Genomic DNA, 23,158 nt, shown 5'->3' with positions numbered 1-23,158 from the left:
TTCATCTTCTCTGAAGGTCTTATCAAGCCGATCAGCAAAAAAGGTTTTGTGTGATGATTTGAGAGATTGACAAACTGGCTTTGGGAAACAAGAGGAGGAAAAGTATTAGAAAATAAGACAACCATCTCTACAATTTAGAAGCATCGATTTTTCATTGTTGAATTGTTTCTTTACATGGAAATATAACAGATGCAAAAATGCAAAAGAAAAAATAAAATTTAGATTTTATTTTATGTTAGTGAAGGTAGACTGCAAATGCTTACCCAGGGAAGCAATGCTCTCTTTCTTTTCACGTCCTGTTAAAGAGGTTAGACAATTTTTCATTATTGAAACAGAGGTGGGGGAAAGCCTATGTTCAGATTCATCGTATGTTAGAAACAGGAAATCACTTACACATTGGTGAAATCACATTTCCTTTTTTTATAGTTGTTTTTCAGCCAATACTGTGGAAGAAATTATTGAAAACTTACAGCAAGATGGTTCATCTTTTGCCCTAGAGCAATTGAAGGTAATATTGGAATCCTTTCTGCCCTGAGTGAACATAGTGAAGTCCGGTGACAGGGAAGCCTCTCTAAGGGGGTATTAGTGCTCCATTGGTGGTGACATAGCCCATGCATTGTGTTTTCTTTTTTCCCAAATTTAGGTGAGCTTCAGAAATCAGTTCCACTAACCTTGACCTAAATCCAAGTGCCGTGTCTACCTGCTGGTCGTTGAGGGCAAAGCCAATCTAGTTTTATGTCCTTTGAATGTAACAGAGGACTTTAGTAAGCATGCTTCATTTCCAAATAGTCCTCCTTGTCCTATGGAGGAAGGTTTTGGGGACATTTTAATTAGAAGGGCTGGGTCACTGGAGATTAGTCACCTTATGATACATTGCAATTGGGACATTGATCTATAAATTCTACTTAATATGGTCTTTCTAAACAGGAGGTTTAATTAAAAAGTGATCTTTTTTAAATAAGCAAGAGACTCTATCTCTTGCCATAGCTGAGTCTTACGTAGTGTTTCTGTGTTAGGTACACTTTGATCTTTTTGACACATAACTGTTAACAGCAGAAGAGCCATTTTTGTATAAATGTGTACATACCAGGTATTGACATTCGTGGACCTCTAGTATGATTATGAGACTTGGAGTATTTCAGACTTCTAGACAAAGGAAAGAAAAGGTATGTTTCCTTATACTTAAAAGGTGTTTTAGCTTGTCTTCATCTGATAGCATTTTTCGTATATATATGTGTGTGTGTGTGTGTATATATATATATATATATATATATATATATATGGCTCCACATCATGATTCCATAATGTTTTTCTATTTATAGATGTAATCATAGCATTTCAGTTGTCAGGAAACATATTGAGAAAAAATTTTGATAGTCTTACCTGTAAAGGTGAAAACATTTCCTCCATTGTCACTGTATTTTTTTTGTTTTCGTTTTTTTGAGACAGAATCTTGCCCTGTTCCCCAGGCTGGAGGACAGTGGTGCAATCACAACTCACTGCAGCCTCAGCCTCCCAGGCTCAAGCAATCCTCACACCTCAGCCTCCTGAGTAGCTGGGACTATGGGCGTGTGCCACCACGGGTGGCTAATTTTTTGTATTTTTTTGTAGAGACAAGGTTTCACCATGTTGGCCAGACTGGTCTCGACCTCCTGGGCTCAAGTGATTCACCCACCTCAGCTTCCCAAAGTGCTGGGATTATAGGCGTGAGCCACCACACCCGGCCTTTTACTGTATTCTTAAGGGGGAAATCCAAAGTTAATTTCTCCCATGGGATCTTATACAGTATTAGAATTTTGTTAACTTTCAAGGATAGGCATAAATTAGAGCAGGTAGACCAGCCATTTATTTGCCTAACTCACAAAAGTAGATTGTTATTATTAACAACTTCCAGGAATGTTTACATCAATAGTCATTTTATAATTCAAGGAATCCGACTTTAAGTTGATGTATCAGGGTTCTCTAGAGGGAAAGAACTAATAGGAGATATGTATATAAAGGGGAGTTTATTAAGTATTAACCTGCACAATCACAAGGTCCCACAGTAGGCTGTCTACAAGCTTGAGGAACAATGAGGACCAGTCTGAGTATCAAAACTGAAGAACTTGGGGTCTGATGTTCAAGGGCAGGAAGCATCCAGCATGGGAGAAAGATACAGGCTGGGAGGCTAGGCCAGTCTCTCCTTTTCACGTTTTTCTGCCTGCTTTATATTCTCTGGTAGCTGATTAGTTTGTGCCCACCAGATTAAGGGTGGATCTGCCTTGCCCAGCCCACTGACTCAAATGTTAATCTCTTTTGGCAACACCCTCACAGACACATCCAGGATCAATACTTTGTATCCTTCAATCCAGTCAAGTTGACACTCAGTATTCACCATCACAAGTCCACCCCTTGTCAACTTGAACCCATACACATCTCCTGAGTCTTCAAATAAAGACAATAATAAGGTCATAATTATGCCTAACATAATGCAACTACCCTTTGTACGACCAGAAATGCACCAATTCCTAACCCAAATACCATTACATAAAGTTAGCAGTACTTAAATGCCAATATGAAGTCAGTAAATCTTATGTCATATGATAAAGGAAAAGGAAATAAAGATATTTTCTTAGTACAAGTATATGCATGCACAAACATGTTTTTAGCAAAAGATGGAGGAAATACTTATGACAATCACAGTCTCCATTTCTGCAGCTGATCACATGGTTGTAGCTAGTATTGATGACTACCTCCTCCTGCTACCCATTCTGTATTCCCTTTGTCTTCAGCAAGCACCTCATGTCAACAAAAAGGACACCCACACAAAAACCCCATTCAGAGGCCATCAGCATCAAAGCTCAAAGGTAGATAAACACACGAAGATGAGGAAAAGCCAGTGCAGCAATGCTGGAAATTCCAAAAACCATAATGCCTCTTCTCCTCCAAATGATTACAACTCCTCTCCAGCAAGGGCACAAAACTGGACGGAAATGAGTTTGACGAATTGACAGAAGTAGGCTTCATAAGGTGGGTAATAACAAACTCCTTTGAGCTGAAGGAGCATGGTCTAACCCAATGCAAGGAAGCTAAGAACATTGATAAAAGGTTACAAGAACTGCTAACTAGAATAACCAGTTTAGAGAAGAACATAAATCTTCTTGAAGAACAAGTATCAATAACTGAATCAATCAAGCAGAAGAAAGGATATCAGAGATTGAAGATCAACTTAAATAAAATGTGAAGACAAGATTAGAGAAATGAAAATGAAAAAGAATAAACAAAGCCTCCAAGAAATGTAGGACTATGTGAAAAGACCAAACCTAGGATTGATTGGTGTATCTGAAAGTGACGGGAGAATGGAGTCAAGTTAAAACACACTTCAGGATATTGTGCAGGAGAACTTCCCCAACCTAGCAAGACTGGCCAACATTCAAATTCAGGAAATACAGAGAACGCCGCAAAGATGCTCCTTGAGAAGAGCAACCCCAAGACACATAATCTTCAGATTCTCCAAAGTTGAAATGAAGGAAAAAATGTTAAGGGCAGCCAGAGAGAAAGGTCGGGTTACCCACAAAGGGAAGCCCATCAGACTAACAGCAGATCCATGTGTAGAAACCATACAATCCAGAAGAGAGTGGGGGCCAATATTCAACATTCTTGAAGAAAAGAATTTTCAACCCAGAATTTCATATCCAGCCAAACTAAGCTTCATAAGTGAAGGAGAAAGGAAATCCTTTCCAGATGAGCAAATGCTGAGGGATTTTGTCACTACCAGGCCTGTATTACAATAGCTCCTGAAGGAAGCACTAAATATGGAAAGGAAAGACTGGTACCAGCCACTGCAAAAACATACCAAAATATAAAGACCAACAACACTATGAAGAAACTGCATCTAATGGGCAAAATAACCAGCTAGCATCATGATGACATGATCAAATTCACATGTAACCATATTAACCTTAAATGTAAATGGGCTAAATGCACCAATTAAAAGACACAGACTAGCAAATTGGATAAAGAGTCAAGACCCATTGGTGTGCTGGATTCAGGAGACCCATCTCACATGCAAAGACACATATAGGTTCAAAATAAAGGGATGGAGGATTATTTACCAAGCAAATGGAAAGCAAAAAAGCAGGGGTTGCAATCCTAGTTTCTGATAAAACAGACTTTAAACCAAAAGCAATCAAAAAAGACAAAGGCATTACATAATGGTAAAGGGATCAATGCAGCAAGGAAAGCTAACTATCCTAAATATATATTCACCAATACAGGAGCACCCAGATTCATAAAGCAAGTTTTTAGAGACCTTCAAAGAGGCTTAGACTCCCACACAATAATAGTGAGAGACTTTGAACACCCTACTTTCAATGTTAGATTAATGAGACAAAATTAACAAGGATATTCAGGACTTGAACTCAGCTCTGGACCAAGTGGACCTAATAGACATCTGTAGAACTCTCTACCCCAAATCAATGTAATATACGTTATTTTCAGTACCACATAGCACTTATTCTAAAATCAACCACATAATTGGAAGTAAAACACTCCTCAGCAAATGTAAAAGAACGGAAATCATAACAGTCTCTCAGACCGCAGTGCAATCAAATTAGAACTCAGGATTAAGAAACTCACTCAAAACCGCACAATACATGGAAAGTGAACAACTTGCTCCTGAATGACTACTGGGTAAATAACGAAATTAAGGCAGAAATAAGTTATTTGAAACCAATGAGAACAAAGACACAACGTACCAGAATCACAACACAGCTAAAGCAGTGTTTAGAGGGAAATTTATAGCACTAAATGCCCACATCAGAAAGTGGAAAAGATCTAAAATTGACACCCTTACATCACAGTTAAAAGAACTAGAGAAGCAAGAGCAAACAGATTCAAAAACTAGTAGAAGACAGGAAATAACAAAGCAGAACTGAAGGAGATAAAGACAGAAAAAAAACTCTTCAAAAAAATCAGTGAATCCAGGAGCTGGTTTTTGAAAAGGTTAACAAAATAGACCACTAGCCAGACTAATAAGAGAGAAGACTCAAATAGACACAATAAAAAATGATAAAGGGGATATCACCACCGATCCCACAGAAATGCAAACTACCATCAGAGAATGCTGTAAACACCTCTCCACAAATAAACTAGAAACTCTAGAAGAAATGGATAAATTCCTGGACACATACACCTTCCCAGGACTAAACCAGGAAGAAGTCAAATCCCTAAATAGACCAATAACAAGTTCTGAAATTGAGGCAATAATTAATGGCCTACCAACCAAAAAAAGCCCAGGACTAGACGGATTCACAGCCGAATTCTGCCAGAGGTATGAAGAGGAGCTAGTGCCATTCCTTCTGAAAATATTCCAAAGAATACAAAAAGAGGGACTCCTCCCTAACTCATTTTATGAGGCCAGCCTCATCCTGATACCAAAACCTGGCAGAGACACAACAATAAAAAAATATTTCAAGGCCAGGTGCGGTGGCTCATGCCTGTAATCCCAGCACTTTGGGAGGCCGAAGCGGGCAGATCACTCAAGGTCAGGAGTTCGAGACCTGCCTGGCTAGCATGGTGAAACCCTGTCTCTATTAAAAATACAAAAATTAGCTGGGCGTGGTGGCACATGGCTATAATCCCAGCTACTCAGGAGGCTGAGGCAGGAGAATCAGTTGAGCCCAGGAGGTGGAGGTTGCAGTGACCTGAGACCATACCATTGCACTCCAGCTTGGGCAACAGGAGGGAAACTCTGTCTCAAAAACAAAAAAACAAAAAAACTACAAACCACTGCTCAAGGAAGTAAGAGAGGACACAAATGGATAAACATGCTATGCTTATGGATAGGAAGAATCAATATCATGAAAATGGCCATACTGCCCAAAGTAATTTCTAGATTCAGTGCTATTCCTATCAAGCTACCATTGACTTTTTTCACAGATCTAGAAAAAACAATTTCATATGGAACCAAAATAGAGCCCGTGTACTCTAGAGAATCCTAAGCAAAAAGAACAAAGTTGGAGGCATCATGCTACCTGACTTCAAATTATACTACAAGGCTAGAGTAACCAAAACAGCATGGTATAGTGGTACCAAAACAGATATATAGACCAATGGAACAGAACAGAGGCCTCAGAAATAACACCACACACCTACAACCATCTGATCTTTGACAAACCTGACAAAAACAATCAATGGGGAAAGGATTCCGTATTTAATAAATGTTGTTGGGAAACTTGGCTAGCCATATGCAGAAAACTGAAACTGGACCCCTTCCTTACACTTTAGGTGAAAATTAATTCAAGATGGATTAGACTTAAACATAAGACCTAAAACCATAAAAACCCTAGAAGAGAACCTAGGGAATACCACTCAGGACATAGTCATGGGCAAAGACTTCATGACTAAACCACCAAAAGCAATTGCAACAAAAGCCAGAATTGAGAAATAGGATCTAATTAAACTAAAGAGCTTCTGTACAGCAGAAGAAATTCTCATCAGAGTGAACAGGCAACTCACAGAATGGGAGAAAAATTTTGCAACCTATCCATCTAAAGGTCTAATATCCAGAGTCTACAAGGTACTTAAATTTACAAGAAAAAAACAACCCCATCAAAAAGTGGGTGAAGGATGTGAACAGACACTTCTCAAAAGAAGACGTTTGTGGCCGGGCGTGGTGGCTCACGCCTGTAATCCCAGCACTTTGGGGGGCCGCAGAGGGCGGATCATGAGGTCAGGAGTTCAGGACCAGCCTGACTAATATGGTGAAACCATGTCTCTACTAAAAGTACAAGAATTAGCCAGGTGTGGTAGAGTGCATATATAATCCCAGCTACTGTGGAGGCTGAGGCAGGAAAATCGCTTGAACCTGGGAGGCAGAGGTTGTAGTGAGCCAAGATCACCCTACTGCCCTCCAGCCTGGGTGACAAGAGCAAGACTCCATCTCAAAACAAACAAAAGACATTTACACGGCCAACAAACATATGAAAAAAAGTTTATCATTGATCATTAGAGAAATGCAAATCAAAACCACAATGAGATAACTATCTCACACCAGTTAGAATGGAGATCATTAAAAAGTCTGGAAACAACAGATACTGGCAAGGATGCAGAGAAATAGGTACGCTTTTACACTGTTGGTGGGAGTGTAAATTAGTTCAACCATTGTGGAAGACAATGTGCCGATTCCTCAAGGATCTAGAACCAGAAATACCATATGACCCAGCAATCCCTTTACTGGGTATATACCCATAGGATTATAAATCATTCTACTGTAAAGACACACGCACAAATTGCAGCACTATTTACAATAGCAAAGACTTGGAATCAACCCAAATGCCTGACAATGAGAGACTGGATAAAGAAAATGTGGCATATATACGCCATGGAATACCATGCAGCTGTAAAAAAAGAATGAGTTCATGTCCTTTGCAGGGACATGGATGAAGCTGGAAACCATCATTCTCGGCAAACTAATACAAGAAGAGAAAACCAAACACCGCATGTTCTCACTCATAAGTGGGAGTTGAACAGTGAGAACATATTGACACAGGGAGGGGAACATCACACACTGGGGCCCGTCAGGGTAGGGGGCAAAGGGAGGGGGAGAGCATTAGGAGAAATACTTAATACATGAGGGGCTTAAAACCTAGATGACGGGTTAATGGGTGCAGCAAACCACCGTGGCACGTGTATACCTATGTAACAAACCTGCACGTTCTGCACACGTATATATAAATATATATATATAAATGTGGGGCACCTAGAACTTACTCATTGCAGCAAGAATGCAGTTTGGCAGTTTCTTACAAAGTTAAACATAAACTCACCAAGACCCAACAGCCCCACTCTGCGAGATTTATCCAAAAAAGTGTAAACACGAGTCCACACAAATGCTTATATTTACATGTTCATTGGAACTTTGTTCATAATAGCCAAAATCTAGAAACAGCTGAATGCATATTAATTACTGAATAAACTTATTGTGATATATTTATACAATGGAATACTACTTCTCTAAGAAGGAATGAGCTGCTGCTACACACAGCATGATAAATCTTGGAAGCAGTATGTCAACAAAAGATGGTGGATGCAAAGGACCACTCATTGTATGGCTTTATTTTTATGAAATTATAGAAAAGATAAAAGTATTTGAATAGAAAACAGATCAGTTGCCAGAGGGTAAGGAGAACTCTTTGGAATGTTAGAAATGTTCTATATCTTGATTGTGGAGCTAATTATACAACTGTATACACTTATCAAAACTCATAGAACTATGCACTTAAGTGAATTTTATTATATATAATTTAACATCAGTAGAACTATTTAAAAAATAAAATGACATACTGACAGTTGGCCTATAGATGTATGCATTGTATTTGCTGAATGTACCCATTATAGTATACCATTTATTGCTATTAATAAGAGCAATTTAATGCCAGTGTTGATGGATACATTGTGCTTTGGGGAAAGAGTATGATAAAGGGGAAAATGCATCAGTTTATGTAGACAGAAGAGAAAACAGTTTTCTAGTTCACTGATGGGCCTTAGCGACCCTTAAATGCTACCATTGGCATTTAGGAAACATAAAATAGTAGTACTTGTATCTTTAGATAGTATCTTTTCATTTTATATAAATTGTTAATGCCTTTAAGAAATTACCAGAAAAGTCTTAAGATCAGGTTGCAAAAGGCAGCCTTCTTGCACTGGCTCTAAGCCTTTTATTGTAGATACGAAAAAGAATATTAGCGCCATGTTTTGAAGGTCTGTTTTGGTCTTCATATAGTAATATGACATTTCAGATTGGTGAAAATATACTAAAAAATAGAAATATTTCTGTGAAACTGCACTAGTCAATGAAATAGACATTGACTTGTTCTTGTTTTAAATATTTTATATTTGTATTGGTTTATTGTCAGTCGGAACACTTCTGGAAATGATTTATAGATATATGTTTGTAAGGTTTAAGATGATTACTTAGAAAAATATTTACAGTTCAAAGCAGAACATAACTCTTAAATATGTTTGATTTAAACTAGCTTAAAAAATTAAAGACTATTTAACAGAGTATAATAGAGCTTTTGTCACTTGGTTTCAATATAACAGATGATGTGACTTATTATTAAAATACTTGTGAATTAAATTTTACCTTCAGCTTAGTTTCATTTAACCCTGAGGACAAATGCCAAGAGATATTTCCCATTTAAGCCTTACAACAACACAACACAGCTCCAGATCTTTAGTGGCAATATTGTAAAATACCTTAAAATGGCAGTTACTCCATGAAGGTGTGTGCACCTCTGTCTGCTTGTCTCCATTCTGTTACATCTTTTTCTCTCAACCTCTTACCTTTTGCTTTATTGAGTGATATCTAGCACACACCTTTAACTCCTGGAAGCTTGCTTAACCCTTATCTCCTGGCACCTATGACAAAGTATTTCATATGATAGGTATGATGAATGAATGAATGGTGCCACAGCAGCCACTGAAGTATGAAAATGACAATCCAGTATCTGTTCTCAGGGAGTTTGCAATCTAGTGGAACACACACATAAACAATTACAATGCAATGTGGCAAGTGTGTTTAAAGTAGAGGCACAAATTATTATGGATGTCCATAAAACGATGGAGGGATTCTGAGAGGCCTCATGAGGAAGTGTAATCTGAGCAAAGTCTATGTGAGTTGCCAGGTGCCAAAGGGTATTCCAGAGAGAGTACCACATACTTAGACAAATGTTTGGAAAGTGCAGAGCAAGGAACAAGGAGTAACATACCAGGAAATACGGCCAAAAAGGTGACTGGGGGCAGATTGTAATGGTCTTTATGTTATACTTAACTGCTTGAATTCTGTGAGTTTTTTCTGAGTATGCATATTTTAAGAACTCATGTTTTTAAAGTGTAACATACAGAAAAATACATAAATCATATATTTATACCTCAATATTTTTTCACACACGAACAAAAGAAATGTTGGAGGCTGAAAGATTGAGGGTCGTGATCAACTCAGTATGCTACCACTGGAGGCTATATGAGTAAACAACAAACTGTTCTCATAAATGCAGAATGTTGGCAAACTGACAAACTGCGTATGCCACCCATAAGGAATGCTGAGGGCAGTCGTGCCCCAGGTGCAATGTTTCTTGAGATTCGGTACATCTGAAGCCTGTTAGTAATAATATGAACCTGTGATCAGTTAAGCAGCTGACCAATCATTACCTCTTCCTCCTTGCTCTTGTTACCCAATAAATACGAAGGGCTGTAGAAGCTCAGGCACTGCCTTTGCTCACTAGAAGCAGGGAGCCCTCTTCTTCTTCCCCTGGCCCCTTCCTTTAAAACAGTTACTTTTGTCTTAAGTTTTCATTTCTAGTTCATCCCCCTTCACTCAGTCTCGTAATGACAGTCTCAAGTAGTAACAGTTGTAGTGAAGGTCTCAAGTAGTAATTGTGGCAGTCTGCCACAAAGAAACATTTACAGAGTGCCCCAGATGTCTTACTTGTGTGCCCTCCCACTCACTACCTCTTCTCCAGAATATATAACCATTATACTGACTTCTCACACCATACGTTTTGTTTGAGGTTTTTTTTTTTTAGAGTCTTGCTCTGTCACCCAGGCTGGAGTGATCTTGGCTCACTGCAACCTCCACCTCCCAAGTTCAAGCAATTCTCCTGCCTCAGCCTCCCGAGTAACTGGGATTACAGGTGCCCGCCACCATACCTGCTAATTTTTATATTTTTTAGTAGAGATGGGGTTTCACCATATTAGTCAGGCTGGTCTTGAACTCCTGACCTCAGTTGATCCACCCGCCTTGGCCTCCCAAAGTGCTGGGATTACAGGTGTGATTGTTTGAATTTTATATAAATGAAATTGTATCATTTTGTGTCTAGTTTCTTTTGCTCAGCACTATATTTGTGAGATTCATCCAGATTGTACTTACATGACAGTAGTTTGTTCATTCTAAGATGCTCCATTGTTTGATGTATTGCAGTTCACTTATTCATTTCTACTGTTGGACATTTGAAGTTATTTGCAGGATTTTACTGTTAGAAATAATTCTGCTGTAAACAGTTTTGGCCTTGTGGTAACATAGACACACATTTCTATGGATTATATACCCAGAAGTAGTGCTATAAAATCATCAGGTAGGTGTATATTCATCTTCAGTAGTTACTGTTAAATAATTTTCTAATATAGTTGTATCAGTTTACATTCAAGTACTAGTTGCTCCGCATTCTCACCCGCATTTTGGTGGTGGTGGTGGTGTTTTTGAGATGGAGTTTCACTCTTGTTGCCCAGGCTGGAGTGCAGTCGCACAATCTCAGCTCACTCCAAGCTCCACCTCCCAGGTTTAAGCTATTCTCCTGTCTCAGCCTCCCAAGTATCTGGGATTACAGGCATGTGCCACCACTCCTGGCTAATTTTGCATTTTTAGTAGAGATGGGGTTTCACCATGTTGGCCAGGCTGGTCTCTAACTCCTGACCTCATGTGATCCACCTGCCTCGGCCTCCCAAAGTGCTGGGATTACAGGCGTGACCCACCATACCCAGCCCAACATTTGATATTGTCTTTTTCATTTTAATCTTTCTGGGATATATAAAATAGCATGACATTACGGTTTTAATTTGCATTTCCATGTTGATTAATGAAGTTAAGCACCATTTCATATATTTATCGTCCATGTGGGTAGTCTTTCTTATGAAGTTCCTGTTAAATCTTTATGATTAATTTGTAGGAATCCTCCTGGATGTAAATCCTTTGTCTGGTAATACATATTGCATATATTATCCTCTGTATTCATCTCTTTTCACACTGCTGATAAAGACGTACCCCAGACCAGGCAATTTACAAAAGAAAGAGATTTAATGGACGTATATTTCATTGAGGCTGGGGAGGCCTCAAAATTATGGCAGAAGGCAAGGAGGAGCAAGTCACGTGGAAGAGAGAGCTTGTGCAGGGAAACTCCTTTTTATAAAACCATCAGATCTTGTGAGACTTATTCACTATCATGAGAACAGCATGGGAAAGATCTGCCCATGTGATTCAATTACCTTTCACTGGGTCTGTCTCACAACACGTGGGAATTTAAGATGTGATTTGGGTGGGGACCACAGCCAAACCATATCATCTTCTTTTCTGTGACTTGCCTTTTCTCTCTCAGTGGTGTCATATGATGAGCAGAAAATGTTAATTTTAATGTAATCCAGCTTATCCTTTTTTCCTTTATAGTTCTTTTATATCCTGTTTAAGAAATCACTGTTCCTCCAAGTTTTTAAGGAATAAAACATGTTACATATGAAGGCTTCAGGTTTCTCAACAATATTGGAAGCTAAAAGGCAATGGTTCATTGCCCTCTGTGTCAAGGGTCCCCAAGATCACTCCTGAGTTTGGCAACCCACTAGAAGGACTCACAGGACTCAGCATATATATATTATTACATTTTGTTTTTTGTTTGTTTATTTTTTTTGAGATAGAGTCTTGCTCTGTCACCCAGGCTGGAGTGCAGTGGTGATCTCGGCTCACTGCAAGCTCCGCCTCCCGGGTTCACGCCATTCTCCTGCCTCAGCCTCCCGAGTAGCTGGGACTACAGGCGCCCGCCACCACACCTGGCTAATTTTTTGTATTTTTAGTAGAGATGGGTTTTCACCATGTTAGCCAGGGTGGTCTCGATCTCCTGACCTCGGGATCCACCTGCCTCGGCTTCCCAAAGTGCTGGGATTACAGGCGTGAGCCACCATGCCTGTCCTCTATTATTATGTTTTTTGTCATAAAAGTAATGGCAAAAACTACAATTGCTTCTGCACCAACGTATAGTTGTACTCTTGTAGCAAAAGAATACAAACCAGAATCAGCAAAGGGAAAAGCACAGATGGTGGAGTCTGGAGGAAACCAGGTGTAAGTGCCTAAGAGTCCTCTTCCAGTGGGTACTTGCACCTCCAGCAACTAGTTGAGATCTTGTGAAGTGCATTAGAGACTTGGCGCACAGGACTTTTATTGGGGACTGGTAGTGTAGGCACTCTGCTTAGCACATACCTCAATTCCAGACTGCCAAAAGGGAAGTAGGTGTTGAATCTTCTTTGTGGAAGACTTATGCTTGCATATATTTCATTGGATTTATCCCTAGATATTTGGTGTTTTTTGATGTATGTTTAAATGGTGTCATTTTAAAATTTAATTTTCTATTTTTGATATATAGAAATGAAATTAAAAAAATTTTTTTTGAGATGGAGTCTTGCTCTGTCGCCCAGGCTGGAGTGCAGTGGCACAGTCTCAGTTCACTGCAAACTCCACCTCCTGGGTTTAAAGGATTCTCCTGCCTCAGCCTCCCGAGTAGCTGGGATTACAGGCACCCGCCACCATGCCCAGCTAATTTTTGTAGTTTTTAGTAGACTGGGTTTCACCATGTTGGTCAGGCTGGTCTTGAACTCTTGACCTCAGGTGATCCACACACCTTGGCCTCCCAAAGTGTTAGGATTACATGTGTAAGCCACCATGCTGCCCTGAAATTAAGTGTTATGTTTTGACCTTATACCTAATGATTTTGCTAAACTCACTTATTTTTTAAGTGAGTTATTTATGGTTTGCAGATTAGGTTGAATTTTCATCATTTGTATACATAATGTCATATTTCCTTCTTCCTTTATTCCTTCTTCTCCTTTTCTTCTCCTCTCCCTCTCTCCCTTCCTTCCTCCGTCTCATACCCCCTTTATTTCTCCCTTCTCACCAGCTTCCTATACTGGCTAGCACTGCCAGCAAAATGTTCAGTAGAGGTGATGAATAGCTATCTTTGTCTTATTCCCAGTCTTAAGGGGAAAGCTTTTAAGAACATTAAAAATGTTGAGTTTTGTAGGTTTTCTGTGGATATTCTTTATCAGTGTGAAGAAGTTCATTCTGTGCCTAGTTGATAAAGAGCTTTTTCGGTAATTACTGTTTTGAATGAGAGTTGGATTTTATCATGCTTATTTTGCTGCGTCTGTTGAGATGATCATATGATTTTTGCCCTTTATTAATGTAAATTACAGTAATTTTTGATGATCAAATGTTTTTAATTTTGAGGAAGTCTGATTTATCTTTTTCTCTTTTATGAGTATTGATTTCTGTGTCCTAAGAAAACTTCAGCTACTTGCAGAATATCTTCCTGTGCTTTCTTCTGGAAGATTTCTAGTTACTGCTTTTTTGTTTAGGTCTAGATCTATCTCACATTAATTTTTTGTGCATAGTGTAAAATATAGAAGTCCAGGTTAATTTTTTCCCACATTATTATATAGTTGTTCCAGCACAGTTTGTTGAAAAGACTTCTTTCTTCCCCATTGGATTGCATTGGTGTCTTTTGTCAAAAATCAAATGACATTGTAGATAGATGGGAGTCTGTTTCTGGGACAATGGCTTTTGAAAGAACTAATTTTGTATTTCTGGAAGAAGCCTTATTTTTTCATGATACGTGTTTTACATATTGTTGGATTTGATTTGCTAGTATGTTTAGGATTTTTGCATCGTGTTTATGAGAGATTGGTCTATAATTTTTCTTGTAATTGTCATGTCAAGTTTTAGTAATAAGGTTATGCTAGACTCATACAACAAAGGAGGAAAGGTTTCCTGTTTTCCCTGTTCTCTGGAAAAGTTTATATAAATTTAAAATACAAATTTTATTAGTAAAGCCATCTGGGACTGAAGTTTCCTTTGTGAGAAGGTTTGTAATTTATAGATTATATTTCTTTTTTTGAGACTGAGTCTTGCTTCTCTCGCCCAGGCTGGAGTGCAGCGGCACGATCTTGGCTCACTGCAGCCTCCACCTCCCGGGTTCAAGCGATTCTTCTGCCTCAGCCTCCCTAGTATCTGGGAATATAGGCACGTGCCACCACACCCAGCTAATTTTTGTATTTTTAGTAGAGACGGGGTTTCACCTTATTGGCCAGGCTGGTCTCGAACTCCTGATCTTGTGATCTGCCCGCCTTGGCCTCCCAAAGTGCTGGGATTACAGGCGTGAGCCAAGATTATATTTCTTTAATAAAGAATACGTGACTTTTATTTAAGTTGTCAGATTTATTGGAAATGTTGTTCGTAATATCTTTTGATGTCTGTGGTACCTGTAATGATTCCTTTTTTACTACTACTGTTTTTTTTCTCTCTCTCTTCCACCCACCATCCCCATTTACTTTATTTTTCCATCTTTATATTTTCAGGCTCTTTATTGGTCAGAATTCTTAGTTGTAGAAAAGAGAGTTCACACCAGGTACTCTTAAGCAGAAAATGTTTTATTAAGGGGCACAGACAGCACAGACAGCTTACAAAAGTGTAGGGGACCCAAACAGAAACCCTTTAATTTTACTGATTAGAATGGGGAGCTTACAACAGAGGCAACTATTAAAATGTGGAGAAGGTATTCAGAAGATTGTGAGCAGGCATATATGAGAGATTTCATTACAAGCTCTCTACAGTAACCAACCATAATGCAGAATAGAAATTCATTATTTTGGACTTTTGCTACCTGTCAATTTAACTGTTACGTTTTTACGGACTTGTTAAAAAAGTGATTAGATAGACTGTTTTAGATTTTCCTTAAAAAAAAATCCAGCCATATAAGATGCTTCTAATAGTAGTGTCTCTTAGTTTAGTTTTATTTTCTGTGCACTATTTGCCCTTGTAGAAAACATTGTTTCTGCTGAAAATGCTTTCAGATAGTGTATGTTTTGACCTGTTTTGCACTGATTTATTTCTCTTGTGCCTTGCAAGTGTTTAAAAAAATTTGCAATTCATATTATTTCTGTACTATAATATGAACAAATGCTTTATCCTCCCCTCTGACCTCTGTAATGTGGAAAGAACATTGAATATTACTTCATTGGTTGCCATCTGTGGCTTGCTTACACTTTTTTCTTGATGGTATTTTTAGCAGTTCAAAGAAAGTTTTTAGAAATAGTGAATTTGGTTTCTGAATTGAAGGATTGGAAAGTTTATCTCACAGCATGTTAGCAGATTGGAAATATACTACAGCCTTTATTCAGAGGAGAGCAAAATTACACCCATGTATATTCTTCCTACACCTTTAAGCATTCCTTTGAGTTGGATAGGAGATAAGCCAATTTATTTTCTTTAATTAGGCTCTTAATCCCTCATTTGCTGTTCATTGTCTCTACTCTGTACTTAATGGAAGTCAATATCAGTTCTGTTTTTAATGCATTTTTTAAAAGTAAAATGATCTAAATATACATGAATTCCAAACAGTTAGAGTTCTGTATTAGGGTTCTCCAGAGAAATAGAACCAATAGGAGATACATAGGAAATCTCAGGATATAGCCTCTACCTTTGCATACCCCATACAGTAGGCATGTCACACTGTATATTATTGGGTGTTCTGGGAGACTTTTGAAGGGAGTGGCAAAGGCAATATCCTGAGTTTTCCTTTTGTTAGAAATTTCCCATGTCTCGATAAAACTTGTCAAAAGAAGGGTTCTTTGGGGTGTTACCCAAAGGGCAGTGATTATAGTTCTGATAATGCTCTTTAAGTGCAAGAATCACGTCCTCTTTGTTATTGTCTCCCCTGTAGTGCATTGTAGGTGCTCAGCAATATTTTTGAATTGAAATGAGAATACGAATTGTTTGATAAAGGAGAAAAGAAGTTGTCTCTTTGACAATAGGAGACAACTGATTTTCCTTCCCCCTAATCTTTAAACAAATCTTTAAAGGGTCAGATAAATGGGTTGAGCCACTTACCAGTGTTCCATAAGAAGTAGAAATGTGTTCACTAGGTTGTATGGGTACAAAATTATATCAATACACATTTCTGGCATAGCTAAAGATCCAAGTCCCAATAATTTATCAAATTTTCTAGAACAGTCTGTGTTCTCTCTCTCTTTTTTTAATTATACTTTTAAGTTCTAGGGTACATGTGCACAACGTGTAGCTTTGTTACTTTTGTATATGTGCCATGTTGCTGTGCTGCACCCATTAACTCATCATTTACATTAGGTATATCTCCTAATGCTATCCCTCCCCCCTCCCCCTACCCCACAACAGTCCCTGGTGTGTGGTGTTCCCCGCTCTGTGTCCAAATGTTCTCATTGTTCAATTCCCACCTATGAGTGAGAACATGTGGTATTTGGTTTTCTGCCCTTGCGATAATTTGCTGAGAATGATGATTTCCAGCTTCATCCATGTCCCTACAAAGGACATGAACTCATCCTTTTTTATGGCTGCATAGTATTCCATGGTATATATGTGCCACATTTTCTTAATCCAGTCTATCATTGTTGGACATTTGGGTTGGTTCCAAGTCTTTGCTATTGTGAATAGTGCCACAATAAACATATGTGTGCATGTGTCTTTATGGCCGCATGATTTATACTCCTTTGGGTACATACTCGGTAATGGGATGGCTGGGTCAAATGGTATTTGTAGTTCTAGATCCTTGAGGAATTGCCACACTGTCTTCCACAATGGTTGAACTAGTTTACAGTCCCACAAACAATGTAAAAGTGTTCCTGTTTCTCCTCCTCTTCAGCACCTGTCGTTTCCTGACTTTTTAATGATCACCATTCTAACTGGTGTGAGTTGGTATCTCATTGTGGTTTTGATTTACATTTCTCTGATGGCCAATGATGATGAGCATTTTTTCAAGTGTCTGTTGGCTGCATAAATGTCTTCTTTTGAGAAGTGGCTGTTCATATCCTTTGCCCACTTTTTGATGGGGTTGTTTGATTTTTTTTCTTGTAAATTTGTTTAGGTTCTTTGTAGATTCTGGATATTAGCCCTTTGTCAGATGGGTAGATTGTAAAAATTCTCTCCCATTCTGTAGGTTGCCTGTTCACTCCGATGGTAGTTTCTTTTGCTGTTTAATTAGATCCTATTTGTCAATTTTGGCTTTTGTTGCCATTGTTTTTGGTGATTTAGTCATGAAGTCCTTGCCCATGCCTATGGCCTGAATGGTATTGCCTAGGTTTTCTTCTAGGGTTTTTATGGTTTTAGGTCTAACATTTAAGTCTTTAATCCATCTTGAATTAATTTTTGTATAAGGTGTAAGGAAGGGATCCAGTTTCAGCTTTCTACATATGGCTAGCCAGTTTTCCCAGCACCATTTATTAAATAGGGAATCATTTCCCCATTTCTTCTTTTTGTCAGGTTTGTCAAGGTTGTAGATGTGTGGTATTATTTCTGAGGGCTCTGTTCTGTTCCATTGGTGTATATCTCTGTTTTGGTACCAGTACCATGCTGTTTGGGTTACTGTAGCCTTGTAGTATAGTTTGAAGTCAGGTAGCGTGATGCCTCCAGCTTTGTTCTTTTGGCTTAGGATTGACTTGCCAATGTGGGCTCTTTTTTGGTTCCATATGAACTTAAAGTAGTTTTTTCCAATTCTGTGAAGAAAGTCGTTGGTAGCTTGATGGGGATGGCATTCAATCTATAAATTACCTTGGGCGGTATGGCCATTTTCATCATATTGATTCTTCCCATCCATGAGCATGGAATGTTCTTCCATTTGTTTGTGTCCTCTTTTATTTCCTTGAGCAGTGGTTTGTAGTTCTCCTTGAAGAGGTCCTTCACATCCCTTGTAAGTTGGATTTTAGGTATTTTATTCTCTTTGAAGCTATTGTGAATGGGAGTTCACTCATGATTTGGCCCTCTGTTTGTCTGTTAATGGTGTATAGGAATGCATGTGATTTTTGCACATTGATTTTTGTATCCGGAGACTTTGCTGAAGTTGCTTATCAGCTTAAGGAGATTTGGGGCTGAGATGATGGGGTTTTCTAAATATACAATCATGTCATCTGCAAACAGGGACAATTTGACTTCCTCTTTTTTTTTTTTTTTTGAGACGGAGTTTCACTCTTGTTGCCCAGGCTGGAGTGCGGTGGCACGATCTCGGCTCACCGCAACCTTCACCTCCCAGGTTCAAGCGATTCTTCTGCCTCAGCCTCCCTAGTAGCTGGGATTATAGGCATGTGCCACCATGCCCGGCTAATTTTGTATTTTTAGTAGAGATGGTGTTTCTCCATGTTGGTCAGGCTGGTCTCGAACTCCCGACCTCAGGTGATCTGCCCGCCTCGACCTCCCAAAGTGCTGGGATTACAGGCATGAGCCACCGCACGTGGCCTGACTTCCTCTTTTTCTAATTGAATATCCTTTATTTCTTTCTCCTGCTGATTGCTCTGGCCAGAACTTCCAACACTATGTTGAATAGGAGTGGTGAGAGAGGGCATCCCTGTCTTGTGCCAGTTTACATAAGGGAATGCTTCCAGTTTTTGCCCATTCAGTATGATAATGGCTGTGGGTTTGTCATAAATAGCTCTGATTATTTTGAGATACGTCGCATCAATACCTAGTTTATTGAGAGTTTTTAGCATGGAGGGCTATTGAATTTTGTTGAAGCCCTTTTCTGCATCTATTTAGATAATCATGTGGTTTTTGTCCTTGGGTCTTTTACGTTTATTGATTCGTGTATGTTGAACCAGCCTTGCATCCCAGGGATGAAGCCAACTTGATCATGGTGGATAAGCTTTTTGATGTGCTGCTGGATTCAGTTTGCCAGTATTTTATTGAGGATTTTTGCATAAATGTTCATCAGGGATATTGGTCTAAAATTCCCTTTTTTTGTGGTGTCTCTACCAGGCTTTGGTATCAGGATGATGCTGGCCTCATAAAATGAGTTAGGGAGGATTCCCTCTTTTTCTGTTGATTGGAATCGTTTCAGAAAGAATGGTACCAGCTCCTCTTTGTACCTCTGGTAGAATTCGGCTATGAATCTGTCTGGTCCTGGAGTTTTTTCGGTTGGTGGGCTATTAATTATTGCCTCAATTTCAGAGCCTGTTATTGGTCTATTCAAGGACTTAACTTCTTCCTGGTTTAGTCTTGGGAGGGTATATGTGTCCAGGAATTTATCCATTTCTTCTAGATTTTCTAGATTATTTGTGTAGAGGTGTTTATAGTATTCTCTGATGGTAGTTTGTATTTCTGTGGGATCGGTGGTGATATCCCCTTTATCATTTTTTATTGCGTCTATTTGATTCTTTAATCTTTTCTTCTTTATTAGTCTTGCTAGCTGTCTATCAATTTTGTTGATCTTTTCAAAAAACCAGGTCCTGGATTCATTGATTTTTTGAAGGGTTTTTTGTGTCTCTATCTCCTTAAGTTCTGCTCTGATCTTAGTTATTTCTTGCCTTCTGCTAGCTTTTGAATGTGTTTGTTCTTGCTTCTCTAGTTCTTCTAATTGTGATGTTAGGGTGTCAATTTTAGATCTTTCCTTCTTTCTCTTGTGGGCATTTAGTTCTATAAATTTCCCTCTACACACTGCTTTAAATGTGTCCCAGAGATTCTGGTATGTTGTGTCTTTGTTCGCACTGGTTTCAAAGAACATCTTTATTTCTGCCTTCATTTTGTTATGTACCTAGTAGTCATTCAGGAGCAGGTTGTTCTGTTTCCAAGTAGTTGAGCGATTTTGAGTGAGTTTCTTAATCCTGAGTTCTAGTTTGATTGCACTGTGGTCTGAGAGACTGTTACAATTTCTGTTCTTTTACATTTGCTGAGGAGTGCAACTTTGTGGTCACTTTTAGAATAACTGTGATGTGGTGCTGAGAAGAATGTATATTCTGTTGATTTGGGGTAGAGAGTTCTGTAGATGTCTGTTAGGTCCACTTGGTGCAGAGCTGAGTTCAATTCCTTGATATCCTTGTTATCTTTCTGTCTCGTTGATCTGCCTAATGTTGACAGTGTGGTGTTGAAGTCTCCCATTATTATTGTGTGGGAGTCTGAGTCTCTTTGCAGGTCTGTAAGGACTTGCTTTATTAATCTGGGTGCTCCTGTATTGGGTGCATATATATTTAGGATAGTTAGCTCTTCTTGTTGAATTGATCCCTTTACCATTATGTAATGGCCTTGTTTGTCTCTTTTGATCTTTGTTGGTTTAAAGTCTGTTTTATCAGAGACTAGGATTGCAGCCCCTGCTTTTTTTTGTTTTCCATTTGCTTGGTAGATCTTCCTCCATCCCTTTATTTTGAGCCTATGTGTGTCTCTGCACATGAGATGGGTCTCCTGAATACAGCACACTGATGAGTCTTGACTCTTTATCCAATTTGCTAAGCCCTGACCCCAGAGGTGGAGTCTACAGAGGCAGGCAGGTGTCCTTGATCTGCAGTGGGCTCCACCCAGTTCGAGCTTCCCTGCTGCTTTGTTTACGTACTCAAGCATCAGCAATGGCTGACGCCCCTTCCCCAGCCTCGCTGCCTCCTTGTAGTTCGATCTCAGACTGCTGTGCTAGCAGTGAGTGAGGCTCCGTGGGCATGGGACCCTCTGAGCCATGTGCAGGATATAATCTCCTGGTGTGCCGTTTGCTGACTGTTGGAAAAGTGCAGTGTTAGGGTGGGAGTGTCCTGATTTTCCAGGTACCGTCTGTCACGGTTTCCCTTGGCCAGGAAAGGGAATTCCCCGACCCCTTTTGCTTCTCGGGTGAGGCGATCCCCCGCCCTGCTTTGGCTCATATTCTGTGGACTGCACCCACTGTCTGACAAGCCCCAGTGAGATGAACGTGGTACCTCAGTTGGAAATACAGAAATCACCTGTCTTCCACATTGCTCACTCTGGGAGCTGTAGACTGGAGCTGTTCCTATTCGGCCATCTTCTGTGTTCTCTTTTTAACAATTGAAGGTATATTACATGAGCTCCTTTAGCTTTCTTTATCTTCCCTTCTTTGATTTTCTCTAACATGTTCCCCACTTCCTTGCCAAGGGCAATAGCCCTTTCCATGCTCTCATTCTATCCTTTCCTGCCTCCTCTAAGAACTAATTATATTAATTTTCTCTCTCTTTCAGTTTCTTCAATTTTGCTTTCTTGGGTTATTGGCACATTTTCTTCTACCATTATTTTCAGAAAGCTTTTGTAAACAAATCAAAAAGCCTTTCCTTGACTCTGTTTTTCTTCACGCCTACCATCCTGACTCAGCAATATTTGAGTGACTACCACTTATCAGGCATTGTTCTTGGAGCTAAGGAAATAGTGGTGAAAAAAAAGGAGTTACTTAATAGGGCATGGTGGCATGCATGTAGTACCATATACTCAGGAGGCTGAGGTGGGAGGATCCCTTGAGCCCTGGAGTTTGAGGCCAGCCTGGGCAACATAGCAAGACCCTGTCTCTTATTTATTTTTTTATTATACTTTAAGTTCTGGGTTACATGTGCGGAATGTGCAGTTTTATTACGTAGGTATACATGTGCCCAGGTGGTTTGCTGCACCCATCAACCTGTCACGTACATTAGGTATTTCTCCTAATGTTATCCCTCCCCTAACCCCCAACTCCCAACAGGTCTCAGTGTGTGATGTTCCCCTCCCTGTGTCCATGTGTTCTTATTGTTCAGCTCCCACTTATGAGTGAGAACATGTGGTGTTTGGTTTTCTGATCTTGTGATAGTTTGCTGAGAATGATGGTTTCCAGCTTCATCCATGTCCTTGCAAAAGACATGAACTTATCCTTTTTATGGCTGCATAGTATTCCATGGTGTATATGTGCCACATTTTCTTAATCCAGTCTGTCATTGATGGACATTTGGATTGGTTCCAAGTCTTTGCTATTTTGCATAGTGCTGCAATAAACATACGTGTGCATGTGTCTTTCTCGTAGAATGATTTATAATCCTTTGGGTATATACCCAGTAATGGGATTGCTGGGTCAAATGGTATTTCTAGTTCTAGATCCTTGAAGAATCACCACACTGTCTTCCACAATGGTTGAACTAGTTTACAGTCCCACCAACAGTGTAAAAGCGTTCCTATTTTTCCACATCCTCTCCAGGATCTGTTTTTTCCTGACTTTTTAATGATTGCCATTCTGACTGGCATGAAATGGTATCTCATTATGGTTTTGATTTGTATTTCTCTAATGACCAGTGATGATGAGCATTTTTTCATATGCTTGTTGGCTGCATAAATGTCTTTTTTGAGATATTCACTTCTAATTATTACCTGATGCAATGTTCTCTTCTTGGGGTTTTTTTTTTTTTCCTCCTTTTTGACTTCTTCAGCCTTTGACATTCTTGAACCTTAGACAAATTCATATGGAAGCAGGAAATTTTCCCTGACACCTTCATCAGCGGTAACTGTAGTGCACAGGTGCTAGGACTAGCTGGCCATTTCTGTGCCAGCAGGGACAGACTCCATTTGCTTGGTCCTGCTACTTTCCACCCCTCACAGGAGGTGGGGAAC

General features: G+C 39.3%; 1 protein-coding gene across 3 annotated transcripts in view; it reads left to right on the top strand.

The window, feature by feature from the left end:
* The window catches only part of HIBCH (3-hydroxyisobutyryl-CoA hydrolase), a 144,637-nt gene that overhangs the window by 103,412 nt on the left and 18,067 nt on the right, over nucleotides 1-23,158 (top strand). For all 3 annotated transcript variants that reach the window (XM_034954672.3, XM_008950606.5, XM_057301458.2), the window contains one exon: nucleotides 427-508. In XM_034954672.3, coding sequence (XP_034810563.2) covers nucleotides 427-508 — 82 coding nt within the window. The remainder of the gene's footprint in view (nucleotides 1-426; nucleotides 509-23,158) is intronic.

This window comes from Pan paniscus, chromosome 13 (assembly GCF_029289425.2).
Source record: "Pan paniscus chromosome 13, NHGRI_mPanPan1-v2.0_pri, whole genome shotgun sequence".
NCBI lineage: Eukaryota > Metazoa > Chordata > Mammalia > Primates > Hominidae > Pan > Pan paniscus.
Note: the sequence above shows the minus strand (reverse complement) of the source record. Positions and strands in the feature narration are given on the sequence as shown.